Here is a 16413-nt window from a genome sequence, read left to right on the forward strand (position 1 = left end):
TAATATTTCATCTGATCATTTTGCCAGCTTGCTGCTTTATCGCCATCCCCTACCACAGGATCTGCCTGGGGTGCTCTTGCTTCCTCTGGTAAATGTTATCATAAAAAGTGTTCTAATACTATAACTATTTTTATAGTTGTTTTCTTTCACAGCTTTATATATGACCATAGTCGTGTATAATAGCAATTTATCAAAATAAATGAGATAAATAGCATGTAGAGAATAAAGTCAAGATAAACCTTTGACAAGACTGAAAGTCTAATTTATTATGTATTTCATAGGTCTCTTCGAGTGAGTCTGAAGCCAAACCTCTGATCTTCACGTTTGTTCCCACTGTCAGAAGACTACCAACCCACTCTCAATTGACTGACACCTCTAAATTCCTTGTTAAAATTCCCGAGGAATCAAGTGAAAAGAACCCAGAAACTATAAATAGGGTAGGATTATTTTTATTCTTTTATATCAAACAATGACTTGGATATTTGTTTGAATGTTCATTTTCTCTGCTTAAGGCGAGATGATTGTAAAACTTAAGGTTGATGAAAAATATAATGGGAGCCTAAATGTTATCAAATTTTGGGTTCTTTATCATGCGTTATTCTCAACCCTGTTGAGCTGACATCCTATTGTTTGTTATTCATGTGACATCTTCTGCTTCCTGGTACCTCCCCTCATCTGAAATGTCTCTTAGGATAATAAAAGCAAATTTAAAAAATGTTCAATCTTGGAAGGAAATACAAGATAGAACAGTGAGGTATTATTTTAAGTATAAAACATTAGCAACATTAAAAACAACGTAATGACGAATGTTGGGGTGGTTGTAGATACTGGCACATTTAGACTTTGTAGCTAGCATTGTATGTGTGTACATTTTGTTTGGAAAAAACCCTTATTCACAGTCTTAAGATTATTCATAACCTTTGAATAATCTAACTCTTGAAAATATATCCCAAGGAAATAGTACAAAAGTAGAAAAAAAATTATGTAGGAAAATATTTAGGGAAAATAGAAACAACCTAAAGTCTACCAACTAGACAAAGGTTAAGGAAATGATAATGCATCACCCTGATAAAATCAGAATTATGGTGATTATGTAATTCCATGGAAAAATATTAACCTTATAATATTAAGTGATGAAATAGGCTATAAAATTATATTTATACCCTGTATACACCTGTCTAAAAGGAGATCAGGACTGGAAGTGACAGTAAATGAACAAAAACCTGAAAATGACTTAGGATAATGAAACTATGGATATTTTTTTTTTCTCTTCACAATGTATTTTAATATTGTTTTATTATAAATAAAATGAGACTGGAGCGACTTTATGGTATTCTCGAAAGAACTGGGAGTAGATAAAATAATCTGATTCACCTTATTTATCCAAAAACATCTTATCTAGAAGGTAGTAATATATTCGCTGTCCTAGAATTTTCAATGTTCCCATCTTATTTCAAAGCACTAAAACCAACAATTGCTTCAGTTTATTCTGACTCTTGGTAACACCACGTGTATCACAGTAGACCTGTGTTCCATAGGGTTTTCAATGTCTGATTTTTCAGAAGTAGTTCTCTAGGCCTTTCTTCCAAGGTGCCTCTGGGTGGACTTGAACTGCCAACCTTTCTGTTAGCAGCTGAGCACAATAACTGTTTGCTCCACCCAGGGACTCCCAAAGACTAATAAGGCCAAATTATTTCAGAAAAACCCTGAATACTACATAAGGTACATCTAGGAAATTTCTCACTAACAGTACTCAAATTCATACAATATGTTGTTAGGGTTCTTTATTTTTAGGCCCTAGGAATGATAAATGAACCTGTCTCTGTTCAAGCCTCCAAAGTTTTCTAGGACTATGATATTCATCTACTGATTGCAATGATACACCCACAATCACATCTTTAGAAGGTTAAAGATTTTTCTTCCTATTTTTAAACAGATCAATATTATAATACAATAGGCTAAACAATCACTGTTTACTGAACATACTTTATGTGCTTGGTGCTGTGGACTGAGATTTGAATAAGAAATTTTCTCATATGACTTATTTGGTATTGCAAACCCCCCCCCCAAAAAAAAAAAAAACCTCTGCCGTGTAGTCGATTCCAACTTATAGTGACCCTTTTTTTTTATAGGACAGAGTAGAACTGCCCCTTAGAGTTTCCAAGAAGGGCCTGGTTAATTCAAACTGCAGACCTTTTAACCACTATGCCACCAGGATTTCCATTCGGTATTGGGGAGGCAGAAAAGGAAGAAAAGTGAAAAGTGTATAGCAAAATCTCAGGAGTGATAAATGCTGTGAAAAAAATACAACAGAGCAAAGGAATAGAAAACAATGGAGTTGGGGGGAAGGAAGATATTTTAGATCAGTCTTGACGTTTGCAAAACTAGGTCAATTTTTGCCAGCTTTTTAACTTACTCTGCTACTCTCCATCATAAGCAATCTGTCTGAATTCTTATACTTTTAATTTAAGGAGCCCTGGTGGCACAATGGTTAAGTGCTCAGTGCTAACCAAAAAGTTGGTGGTTTGAACCCACCTGCAGCTCCTCGGAAGAAAAGACCTGGCGATCTGCTCCCGTAAATGTCACAGCCCAGGAAACCCTATGCGGCAGTTCTACTCTGTCCTATACAGTTGCTACAAGTCAGAATTGACTGGATGGCACACAACAACTTTTAATTTAAACTTTTTACCAATCTGGGTTTTTGTTGATTTATAATATTATAATTTAATATGTGAAATAACTATTGCCAGAGAAATCCTATCTCAGGTAGTTTGTGTTTTATCTCGACTATGTCATCAGCAGCAGCTGAAAAGTGTGGACTGGGTGTATACAATCAGCTTAGTTATATCTAATCAATGGTTTGATTTCTATTCTATCCTCACACACATAACACAAACACACACATTGTTGCATATCAAACTGAGCACCACAGTTGAAATTGTTTATTTAATGTTTTATTTTGAAATAATTTTAGACTTAAAAAAAAGTTGCAAAGAAAAGAACAATATTAACTGTATCATAATTACCAAAACCAGAAGATTGACATCGGGTCTTTTAAACACAATTCGTGTCTACCGCTGCTAGCGTTTTAGAAAAAGAAGTTTTGGTAGCTAGATAGGCTAGTTTAGTCCTGGGCTTGTAAACTTTCTGCTTATTAGTAGAAAATTGGATGGGAAAGATTTAAGAATTATGAATGCAACCTAAAATAATATAGCAAAAAATACTTTGTACTAAAAATGCCTACTTTTCTTTTTTTGTGTGTGTTCTATTCCTGAGTTCTTTCCAGTTAGCTTAGATTGTATTGCCTGAATATCTATGCATTTTATTCAGTTTTGTTTTTCCTCTTGGACTTTTAGAGGGATTTATATTGTTTTAGAACCTTTCAATGGTATTTCCTACCTTCATCTGCTGGTTTGTAAAGGATATTCAGGTTGCTTGCCCAGAAACTGAACCCTTGACCAGTTCCCATGTATTTCATGAAATTGCCTCCTTTAGGCCATGTCTTTATAGAAAACATTGCTACTTTTTAAATTTTATAAAAAAAAAATCATATCATAGTTTTTTTGGAGGCAGTTAGATTGGCTTGTTGACATTGATTCTGAGCCATAAATTGCTGGAACTTGGACCAGGACAAAGAGGTAGGGTAACTTCTACCCAAGCTTTTTGATGCCAACCTGATGTCTTCGACATAGGTTTAAAAACTTTTGTCCTTGAAGATTATAATCAAGTTAAGCTTTACAATGTACATGCAAAAAGAAGTATTTATCACACTCGCATCAATGCTTTTCTCTCTCTACATCTTTTGCAGTCCAATTCCAATGACTACCTGACCTTGAATGCCAGAAGCCAACAAGAGAGAGACAGAGGGACATTTGCTTATCCTTTAGAAATCAGTGGAAAGAATTTACAAGGAAGGGGATTTAAAGCAAACGAGCCTCAAGAAATGCAGCAAAGTGACCTCTTCAAAGCTGAATATGTCTTTATTGTGGACTCTGAAGGGGAAGATGAAGCCACAATCAAAAGAGGTGACCAAGGCTCCCCAGTGGGGAGCGGTTCCAGAGCTGTCCGGCCCAAATCTCTAGCAATTTCTTCTAGTCTGGCCTCTGATGCGGTACGTCCGAAAACACGAGGAGCTGATCTCCAGGCCCCATCACATCCTGAAATGCCTCATGGAATAGCCCCTCAGCAAAAGCATGGGCAGGTAGGTTTGTCTTCACACCACATGAAAAAAAAAAAATTAAGTATTGGTGTACCCTTTGTCCTGGGCTGTCTGCAATAGTCTTCCTGTTTAAGGCATACAAAATGCTCAAAGAAAAATGTATTAAAAAACCAAAATCCCAAGACCATAAGTCATCAAAGTGTAAACATAATAATAAAGTCGTAAGATGAAAAGATTATACCATTATACTGTGAGTTGACTGAAGAGAATATGTAACACATTTAGCTGGAGTGGATTTGGGGAAATTTTACCTCTTATTTTTGAACGATTCTTGGAGAAGATTGATATTGGGAATTTCTTTAGTCAGGGGAGAGCTCTTGGTGAGCCAGTCATATCAGGAAGCACATTTCGAACATGAGAAAGATCCAATGAGAAGACATCAGTTGGTTATAACACACTGATTTTAAACTAGAAAAGCATAGTGAAAGGATAAACTAGGACATAGGCATGTATAAGGAAAATAATTTTGTCCTTTATGGCTTAAGGAAAATATCTGGTTCATTATGGTCCTGGAAACTACCAGGGAGCGGTCAGTCTCCATGAAATGGGGCAAGATTATTAGTGCCTTCAAGGTGGGGGGGTCTATGTTGTAGTAGGGAAAGATCCACATCTTTGAAGGCAGGATAAAAAAAGGAGTGGGGATAGGAGGCATTTTGAAGGAAAAAACAGGAAGATTTTGTTACTGGCTGGCTATTTGATGTAATAAAAAATACAAGATGACTTTCACAAGGCCTGGAGCCCTGGTGGCTCAGTGGTTAAGAGCTCAGTTGCTAACTAAAAGGTTGGCAGTTTGAATTCAGCAGCTGCTCCTTGGAAACCCTATGGGGCAGTTCCACTTTGTCCTATAGGGTTGCTATGAGTTAGAATCAACTTGAAGGCAGTGGGTTTAGTTTTTGGTTTTGGTCTCACGAGGCATAGTTAGAATTTCAGGAATGTAGAGACAGGCTTTGGGAGTAGGTAGGGGATGCATAGCTCAAACTCCATGACAATGAGCAAGAGTTTATGCTGAGGTATCTTGTGTAGGATTTCCTAGATCAGGCATTTGAAAACACACCAAAGTAGCTTGGAGAAAATTTTAATTGTGAGTTTCCCTTTTGGTGCTACTAAGACATATGGAAAATGGTAGACTAGGCACTTTATTTTTGGTGCCATCCTACTTTATTTCTACAGCCTTCACTCACTTCATGATGCTGTATTTATATTACCTTCAAGCATCCAAGGACCATGTTTGTTGCCTTCTGGTAATGGGAGACTCTTACTGTAGTACTCCCACCCAAGGCTACTGAATTAAAGTATTTTTTCCTTGTGAATTTTATCCTCATCTAGGTCTTGGTAGGAAATATTCTAATCATACAGTTAAAGGTATTCACAGTGAGCTGTGATAAGCTTAAACTGTTCTCTCTTGCCACACAAAAAATGATGGAATAACCAAGTTGGTGACATAGGGATTTTCATTGCCAGTAGAGAATAGTTTAATGTAGCATATGGTTGAAAATATTGATGTGATGATACCAAGTATAAGTGAAAAAAGAAAAATATTCTTCAAGTAATTTTGGGGTCTTTGATTTTACTCTTTTCCTTAATTCACAGATTTTATTTTTCCTGAGTTAGCCAATTTTTTTGTTTTCATGTGACCAAATACATAGGAGCCAAGCTAGAGGGTTGTAGGTTATAATTCACAGTATGAAAGGTTATAATTCATAAAAAAAAAAAAAAAACCCAAACCCAGTGCTGTCGAGTCGATTCCATAGCGACCCTAAAAAAAAAAAAAATCATAGCAGGTTATAATTCAAAGTATGAAAGCTTCCAAAAAAGAGGCAAAACTCAGCCTAAGTTATTAATAAACCCCTTGTCATTGAGCTGATTCTGACTCATAGTGACCCTATAGTCATTATTATTATCATTACCAATAATGGAGGAATACTAGATTCTGAAATATGTGGGAACAGCCATTGCTTCTGTCTCCATTTCCTTTAATTACTCATTTGAGTCATGAATAGTAAGTCATCATGAAATAAAAATGAGATGACTGTTATCCACAAATATAAATTAAAGAGATGACCCAAAAACCCAAAAGCGATGACAGGAACACCAAAAAAGGCAGTCTGGGAATTTTAATGTAGTCAATAGTGGAAATTTAATGTAGAAAGTCTAAAGAATATCCCATGACTGTACTACCTGATGCCAACAACAGGTAATTGTTTCTGACCCACAGGGACCCTATATGACAGAGTAGAGCTTCCCCATAGGGTTTCCTAGGCTGTGATTTTTATGGAAGCAGATCATCAGGTCTTCTCTCCTGCAGATCCACTGGTAGATTCGAACTGCCAACCTTTCAGTTGGCAGCTGAGTGCTTAACCATTGTACCACCAGGGATCCTTCTTCAGTGCTTAGTCTGGCCTTTAACCTTTCCATAACCGGTGAATAATTTTTCTATCCACATCCTGAACCTTCTTCTTCAGCATCCTGAACTGTTACCAAAGTAGATGCTTCATGCCTTTCCATCCCTGAGCTTTTGATTACTGGAATACTTCTCTCCTTCTCTATTGCTATTTCCATTTTGGCTGTGGCTACTTAGTGCTCAAAGGTCCACTTAAGTAATAACTTTTCCTAGAGACATCCCCTTTGAGGATGAGTTAGTACTCTTCCTCCATCCTTGTTATTTTCTTATATTTTGTAATCTCTTGTGAAAATCTCATTATAACCCTTTTTTTACTCTGTTGTAATAATTGGCTATATCTTTCTTTCTCACTAAACTGAGAACAACTTAACGCCAAGGATGTATCTTGTTCATTTTTGTATCCCTAGCACTTTAAAGCGGTGTCTTACACATAGTTAGGGTTCAAAAAGATATGTGCAAGGAAAAAATGTTCAGAAGTTCACATCCTGGTCATCCTTAAAGGTCCAGCTTAAATATTGATTCCTCCACAAAGTCTGCCTTGGTTTCATTAGGTAAAAGTGAACGGTCCCTCTAAACAACCTTGACGGTCTTTTTATGTACCTCTTTTATAATAATTTTCATTTTCTAGTTTGTCTTATGACTATTTGAATAAATGCTTTATCTACCTGCAAAAAACACAAACCTGTTGCCGTCAGGTCGATTCCATTAATAGCAACCCAATAGGAGTAGAACTGCCCCATAGGGTTTCCCAGGCTGGTGGATTTGAACTGGTGACCTTTTGGTTAGCAGCCAGGCTCTCAACCACTGTGCTACCAGGGCAGATTGTAAACTCTTTAAAGGTAAATTTCATGTTTAATTCATTTTTATTAAACTTTAAAACATTTTATGTTTATTTTCTGTTTCCTGCAGTAATTGCTAGATTACTTTGAACATAGTCAATATAAATATTGGATTGAATATATATATATCCCAAATACTTTCTTTGAAGTAGCATGTTCAAGTAAAAACAAATTGTGTTAAGAAAATTATTAAACACTCTTAAATTTTAAAGTATAAATCAGAAATAAAAATGCTATGTAAAATACACAGTTAAATCAATTCATCTTTGAACTTGAAAGTTGATGTAGAAGTCAAGGAATTGTCCTACGTAGGGATAGTGCTAGAGTTAAAAGAGAGGTAACTATGCACAAACAGAACAATTTGTCTGAAAGATCTATGATCAAGGATGGTGCTAAGGCAGTGACAGTGGGAATAAAGAATCTTAAGGGATAGAATTAACTGGGCTTGTTCACTGACTTTGTATGGGAAGAATCAAAGACGAATGAAGTTTTTAGCCAAAGAAATTAGGTGAACATTAGCATCATTAACTTCAGCATAGTTAATTGAGGATAGAGTAACCGGTCTTGGGAAAGGATAGGAAGAGAAAAGAAATCTGATGTTGATTTTGAGATGCCTTGGTGGCACCACATGGTGATATCTAGAAAGGAGATGGAAGTACGAATCTGGAACACAGAAAAGAGGTGGAGACTGGAGATACTCCTCACATAAGTTGAAACAATGGTTGTGGAGGCATTTAGTCAAGAGAAGAAAAGTAGAACAAGAAGATGTAGGATACAAGCCAGGGAATAACAAAACTGTACTATCCACACTGCACTGGATAAGTTGCTTGAAATCATATGCCTTGGTTTCCTCATTTGTAAAATGAGGTGATAATATTAACCTTCCTGGTTGTGCAGATTAAATGAGACAAGTATGTAAAGTATCTAGAACAGTACCTGGTCCATGGTAGGTTCTCAACAAATGATTGCTTTGGAGTGGCAAGCATACAATGTATTTAATGATTTTGAGATGGCAACATGCTTTCGGGTTCAGGGTAAGAAACATGTGGGAGGGAGAGGTCTTATACATTTTGTTCAACTTTATCTTGGATGTAAGAACCATGAGAGGACATGGGAAATGAGGTCAGAAGAATTAGCTGGTATTTTAATAAAGGAGGATTTTATGTGAAATTCTGGGGAATTTGGACATTAGCACAAAGATATGCTAAATACTTGCTCCATAGGGTTTCCAAGGCTGTAATCTTTACAGAAGCAGACTGCTACATCTTTCTCCTGCAGAGCAGCTGGTGGGTTTGAACCGCTGACCTTTTGGTTAGCAGCTGAGTACTTGACCACTGTGCCATGAGGGCTCCTGGTATTAAGTACCTAGATTTCAAATATCCATAGAAAAGAGATTACAACAAATTATTTGGATCTCGTTACAGACATGGAAACCTTCCTTATATCCCTAAGTTTCAATTTTATGATGAAACACCCTATTCATACTGTTGTATTGAATTGCAGTAGCCATTTTTGAACCTTTCTCCCTCCGTTAGATTTGTGAGCCTTTTAATGACAAAAATCTTTTTCTCACCTTCTGGTCTCCTTCACTTAACACAGAGGAGCCCTGGTGATGCAGTGGTTAATTGCTCGTTGCTAACCAAAACGTTAGCAGTTTGAACCCACCAGCTGCTCCACAGGAGAAAGATGTGGCAGTCTGCTTCCATAAAGATTACAGCCTTGGAAACCCTATGCGGCAGTTCTACTGTGTCCAATAGAGTCACTATGAGTCGGAATTTGACTCTACGGGAATGGGTTTGGTTTTTTCATCTAACACTATGCCTGTAGTGTAGGTGCTCATAAAATGTCGTGTAATGAATGAGTGAATGATCCTCCCCTTCACAAGCTTATTTTGTAAAGATCCTGTGTAATCCATACCGAAGACTGTAGTCTTTGATCTTCATTAGTGAGTGCTTCAAGCCCTCTTTGCATTAAGAAAGCAAGGCTGTGTCACTGCCCGGTAACTATGGGAAACATAGGATCCACATGGGTCCTAGTATATGTGTGTATACTTGTGTTTTTATCAGTTAACTTTTGCTGCTTAACAAATAACCCCCCAAATTTAGCATTTTACAACAACAACCATTTATTTAGCTCACAAATCTGCAGATCAACAATTTGGGCTGTGTTCAGCTGGATGATTTGGAGGATCAGGGTCATGATCTACTGATCTTTGCTGGGGCTCATTCATGTTCTGTGACTGCCTTCTGGGTTGGCTGGTGGCTGGTTGACTCGCTTCTGAAATGCGGTCTCTCATCCTTTTATAGCCTAGTTTGGGTTAACTCACTTCATGGCAATGCTCCAAACCCAGCGGGCTAGTAAGCCCAATGGGCAAGTGCTTTTCAATTCAGTGCTTGTAACACGTTTGCTAATATCACATTGACCAAAATGCATCATATGGCCACCCCAGATTAAGGGGGTGGGAAATAGGACTCTCCCTTTTTTTGTGGAAGGAATAGAGAATTGTGGGCATTTTTACAATCCACTAAATTGTTGTTTCTTTTTCATTATACATTTTAAATGATCAGGATGATTTTTGGTTTATATTTATCCTAGGATGAGAAAGCTAGTTAAAAAAAAAAAAAAAAGAATGACTTCACTGGGTATGGAATATACAAGATTAGATTTATAAGAAGAGCTGCTGTGCTTCAGAGTACACAGATAATTACATTTTAAAAGAAGAAATATTATAATTTTACCTTAGAATGAAGGAAAGGAGATGAGAATGGATCTAGGAAAATTCAGTTTTCCCAGTAATCTCAATTTTTCTTGGAGAGAAGGAATCTAGATTGTCTCTTAAATGTAATGGGGAAAGTAGTGTGTCAAGGATTAGTAGAGAGCTTTACCCTTTTAGAAGAGCTGTTGAGTAGAACAGGAGAGGAAGCCAGGATCCAAATAAAACAAAAGGAAAGAATATAAAACAACCAACAAAAAAAGTGGAGAGGCTGGGCCCCGCTGAACCTATAAATCTTGTGTTTGTGATGAAACCATTCTACAGCGTTTCATCTGCCAGTTTGTGAATTAGAAAAAGGCACGGGGAAGGTCAGATTCCACTCTCAACTGATGCTCTAGTGCAGTGCAAAATTCATAAAGCAAGTGCAGCAGCCCTGCCAATATACGGGATTGTTTTAATTTTATTATTCATAATAGTTTTAAGTACAACCAGAATGGCGAGACTACGTCTTACATACTTTGGGCATATTGTCAGGAAGGATCAGTTCCTGAAGAAGGACATCATGCGTGGTAAAGTAGAGAGTCTGAGAAAAAGAGGCAGATCCTCAGTGAGATGGATTGACACAGTGACTGCAACAATGGGCTCAAGCGTAACAATGATTGGGAGCATGGTGCAGGACTGGGCAGTGTTTCGTTCTGTGGTACATTGGGCCCCTATGAGTTGGAACTGAGTCGGCAGCACCTAACAACAACTACCAACATTAAATAAGCTAGATTTAGGGACATAATGGCAGCTTATGGGATTGATTCAAGGGTGGACTGGTAAGAGACAAAGATGACTAGTATGTTGACAATACTGGCAAGAAGGTTGACACTAAAAAAAATATTTCTAAAACCTAAAATGCAAAGTAGCAGGAGGTGAGGGCAATGAGACTGGATAGCAGAAGAGGCACCCTGCTATGAAGAAAGCACCTTTAGTTCATGATTATTTATTTAGACACAAAGAAAGCATTGATAAAATTTTGAGCAGTGTACACTGATCAGATTCAAAAGGTCAATCTGGATGGTAGTTTACAATGGGGTGCAAATAGAGGTACCAAAAAAAAAAAATGTTGCTGCTGAGTTGATTCCGACTCATAGCAACCCTAAAGGACAGGATAGAACTGCCCCATAGGGTTTCCAGGGAGCCCCTGGTGGATTCAAACTGCTGACCTTTTGGTTAGCAGATGTAGCTTTTAACCACTACACCACCAGGGTTTCCACCTAGAGGTAGGAATACCAGAAAGGAGATTATTTAAGTTGTTCATCTAGGAAAGGCTGAGAATGTATAATCGGAATGTTCATCAGAGAGAAAAGGACTAATCAACAGGTAAGTTTATGAGGCCAGTTGCCATAAAGTAATGACTGGTTTGTGAGGAAGAAAGGAAATCTATGGTGTCTTCCAGGTTTCTGCCTCACATGGCTGCTTAGATTCAGGAGGAAGAGTGCATGGGCAGGGGGCGAACATCTGATTTCTGATGCCCAAATCTTTGGAAATATTTGGGGCATCAGGTACCAGCGCGACATCTTCAGCTTTTATTCTAGATGCTTTGGAATCTTGTGGAGATCATCATAGACAATATATCAGAAAAAAAAATTGAATATATATATATATATAGGAGTAGGTGATTTTAGATTTACTAAAATTATAGGAAAGCTCAACAATAGAGATTGGCTGTTGTAATAACTCAGGGCCTCTACTATACAGAATCCAAAGAAGGGTTTATGGTTAAGATCATCTACCTGATGAAAGCAGAAGATGGCAAGTATCCTCTGTTACTGAGACTACTGTCAGTACATTCCAGAGTTTCGGATAGGGTTTCTAGAAAAAGAGAGTTTAGGGAATGTCTTTGAAGAGGGTGGGTGGTGAGGAGGCTTAAGAAATCAAGAGTGTTGGGGACTGAAGAACATAGTCATAAGTAGGTTTAGAGAGATGTTAGAAGCAAAGGAATCAACAAAGATGATATAAAAAATAAATGGTGGTGAGGACAGAGAACAGACTTGAGAAAGAAAGAATTAGAACATCAGTAACAAGTCTAGAGATTAGCACATGAGATTATTAATGGGAGAAGGTGAATGAATCAAAACAACATATCCTTTTTTATTTTCAACTCATTGAGAAGGATGTAGGAAAATGAATCTTTATTTTCTTTGAACCTGTCTTTCTCATCTCTGGGAGTTTTATAAAATTATGGTGTCACATTTTTATACTGGCATAAACTAGGATAACAGTAAGATATATTTGCAAGTTACAATTGAATATACAAGAAATGCTTATTAATACTATTGATGAAAAAAAAAACCAAACTCATTGCCACTGAGTCAATTCTGACTCATAGCAACCCTATAAGACAGAGTAGAACTGTCCCATAGAGTTTCCAAGGAGTGCTTGGTGGATTCAAACTGTTGACCTTTTGGTTAGCAGCTGTAGCACTTAGCCATTACACCACCAGGTTTTCCTACTATTGAGTAGGGATATATATCTATATATATCTATATATAGATATATGCCCTGGTGATGCAGTGGTTAAGAGCTTGGCTGCTAACCAAAAGGTTGACAGTTCGAATCCACCAGCTGCTCCTTGGAAACCCTATGGGGTGGTTCTACTCTGTCCTATAGGGCTACTATGAGTTGGAATTGACTCGATGGTGATGGGTTTTTTAAATGTGTGTCTTAGTCATCTAGTGCTGCTATAACAGAAGTACCACAAGTTGATGGCTTTAACAAAGAAAAGTTTATTGTCTCAGAGTCCAGTAGGCTAGAAGCCTGAATTCAGGGTGCTGCTTCCAGAGGAAGGCTTCCTCTCTCTCTCTTTCTCTCCGCTCTGGAGGAAGGTCCTTGCCATCAGTCTTCCTTTGGCCTGGAAGCATCTCAACGCAGGAACCTCAGGTCCGAAGGATGTGCTGTGCCCCCAGCACTGCTTTCTTGGTGGTATGAGGTCCCTATGTCTCTCTGCTTGCTACTCTCTTTTATATCTCAAAAGAGAATGGCTTAAGACACCACCTAATCTTGTAGACCTCATCAATATAACTGCTGCTAATCCATTTTATTACCATGAAAATGGTAGGATTTACAGCACATAGGGAAGTCACATCAGATGATAAAATGTTAGAAACCCATTGCCATTGAGTCAAATATGGTAGACAATCATAAAATCATACAAGGGAATCATGACCTAACAAAGTTGGCAGGCATTTTGGGGGGATACAGTTCAATCCATGACAATGTGTGTGTGTGTGTGAGTATGTGTGTGTGTATATATATATGTATATATAAAAAATATATATGTATACATATAAATACCAATTAATATAAACACAAGACACATTCTCTCTCTTAGAAGTCCTTCAACAATCAATGCTTAAAAACTGAAATAAAATTCTGAATTATTTATCTTGGGTAAAAATATGACTTGTAGTATAATGTTGGATAATTAGAAGCCTTAATCTTAAGGAATTTTGAGGGAACAGTATTTTCCTCTTAATGAGACCCTCAACACTATGCCCTTATGATCTTAACATAGTGATAATTTGGAGTATAATCAAGATGAATTAATGATTTTGTCATATAAATTGAACTCATTTGGAAACAGTATGACTGAAAAGGTTATGGGATTTTTGTGGCTGTTGTTGTTAGTTTGCAAAATTCTTTACCGAACAACTAGGCTTTGCACAGCAAACAAAAACATCCTTGTTGTTAGGTAGTGTCGAGTCAGTTCTGATTCACAGTGACCCTAGGTACAATCGAATGAAACACTGCCAGGTCCTGCCCCATCCTCACAATCATTATGCTTGAGCCCATTGTTGCAGCCACTGTGTCAGTCCATCTCATTGAGGGTCTTCCTCTTTTTTGCTGACCCTCTACTTTACCAAGAATGATGTCCTTCTCCAGGGACTGATCCCTCCTGATAACATGTCCAAAGTATGTGAGATGTAACCTCACCATCCTTGATTCTAAGGAATGTGCTAGTTGTACTTCTTCCAAGACAGATTTATTCATTCTTTTGACAGTTCATGGTATATTCAATATTCTTAGCCAACATCACAATTCAGGGGTGTCAATTCTTATTTGGTCTTTCTTATTCATTGTCCAATTTTCTTATGCGTATGAGGCAATTGAGAATACCATGGCTTGGGTCAGGAGCACCTTAGTCTTCAAGGTGACTTCTTTGCTTTTCAACATTTTAAAAAGGTCTTTTGCAGCAGATTTACCCAACACAATGTGCCTTTTGATTTCTTGACTGCTGCTTCTATTGGTGTTGATTGTGGATCCAAGTAAAATGAAATCCATGACAACTTCAATCCTTTCTCCATTTATCATGATGTGACTTATTTTTCCAGTCATGAGGATTTTTTTTTTTTCCTTATGTTGAAGTATAATCCATGCTGAAGACTGTGGTCTTTGATCTTCATCAGTAAGTGCTTCAAGTCCTCTTCACTTTCAGCAAGCAAGGTTGTGTCATCTGCATAGCTCAGGTTGTTAATGAGTCTTCTTCTAATCCTAATGCCCCATTCTTCTTCATATAGTCCAGCTTCTGGGACTATTTCCTCAGCATACAGATTGAATAAGTATGGTGAAAGGATAGAACCCTGATGCACATCTTTCCTGACTTTAAACTATGCAGTATCTCCTTGTTCTGTTTGAATGGCTGCCTCTTGGTCTAAGTACAAGTTCCTCAGGAGTACAATTAAATGTTCTGGAATTTCCATTCTTCGCAACATTATCCATAATTTGTTATGATCCACACAACTGAATGCCTTTGCATAGTCAATAAAACATAGGTAAACAGACATGTGGGGGAAAGACATCCTATAGTCTTGAAATGTGTCTGTTGTTTCTCTGAGGAAAGACCAATCATAGGAAGCAATTAGTGAAGACCTTTCATTTTGAGTATGAAAAAAAAAAGTGTTTTGAATGTAGCATTAAACCTGGGAGAATGATTTCTTAAAGATTAAATGTTAATTTGACTACAGATGATTACATAACTCTGAATAAAATACTGTCGTTCTGTAGTGTAGAAACATTTGGCTGCCCAGCTAGTAGTTCTTTAAGTATATTCTCTCAGCACATGAATCAGCTATGTACTCACGGGCTAAGCAGAGTTGTTTCTAAGTAAAACTTGTGTGAGGGAATTGTTAAGTTTTCATTCTCAGTTTGATTGAATTCTGCTTGATTTTCAATTATCTCTGATTTTTGAATATTCTGGGTTAGGGCAATGTATTCAATCAAATATTATTTATGTCACAAGAACTCTGTGTTGCAAATACACACATGAATTTACATATAAAAGAAAGCAATATTTTGTGTATGTTTGCCCAGAAACTTAGAAGTTTGGGGTGAGTTGTTTGAATTGATCAGTTTAAAATATTTTTAGAGCTCGAAATTCTACAGTATGAAAACCTGTGCAGTAGGCCTGATGGCAACATTCTTATAAAGCAACATCAAGAAATCTTTTTTACTGTGGTTGTAAACCAAACTTTTGCTAAGTTTAATCATTATTTTCTTATACATTCTCCTCCTTTGTGACTAAAGCATAATGTATATATGTGTAGTATGCACACGTATATATATATATATATATGGCACTTAATAAATATTAAACAATATTTTGAATGACTGATATTTCCTAAATTTTGTTTTTTGCTTTTTTATGGGCCTGTCTAATCTTTGGAGCCCTGGTGGCACAGTGATTAAGAGCTTGGCTACTAATCAAGAGTCAGCAGTTCAAATCCACCAGCCATTCCTTGGAAACTCTATGGGGCAGTTCTACTCTGTCCTATAGGGTAGCTATGAGTCGGAATCGACTCCATAGCAATGGGTTTGGTTTGGTTTGGATCTAATCTTTGATTGAAGGGTAAACATCAGGAGTGACTTCAGTACTGAGTTAAAAGAATGTCTGGGGGTCATACTCTCGGGGTTTCTCCAGTCTCTGTCAGACCATTAAGTTTGGTCTTTTTTTGTGTGTTAGGATTTTGTTCTACATTTTTCTACAGCTCTGTACATGACCCTCTGTTGTGATCGCTGTAGAAGCAGTCAGTGGTGGTAGCTGGGCACCATCTAGTTGTACAGGACTCAGTTTGGTGGAGGATGTACTAGTTGTGGTTCGTTAGTCCTTTGGTCTAATCTTTCCCTTGTGTCTTTGGTTTTCTTCATTTTCCCTTGCAAATTCCCTAAATTCTTATTAGACAGATGGTTAAGCACT

The 16413-nt window shown here is 37.3% G+C and overlaps 1 protein-coding gene across 1 annotated transcript in view; it reads left to right on the forward strand.

Annotated features, from left to right (window-relative positions):
- MLIP (muscular LMNA interacting protein) overlaps window positions 1-16413 on the forward strand; it is a 147915-nt gene that overhangs the window by 8101 nt on the left and 123401 nt on the right. Inside the window, exons 3-4 of the mRNA XM_023544748.2 lie at window positions 282-437; window positions 3809-4201. Of these exons, the coding sequence (XP_023400516.2) occupies window positions 282-437; window positions 3809-4201 (549 nt within the window). The remainder of the gene's footprint in view (window positions 1-281; window positions 438-3808; window positions 4202-16413) is intronic.

The sequence above is a fragment of the Loxodonta africana genome, chromosome 1 (genome assembly GCF_030014295.1).
Source record: "Loxodonta africana isolate mLoxAfr1 chromosome 1, mLoxAfr1.hap2, whole genome shotgun sequence".
Taxonomy (NCBI): Eukaryota; Metazoa; Chordata; class Mammalia; order Proboscidea; family Elephantidae; genus Loxodonta; species Loxodonta africana.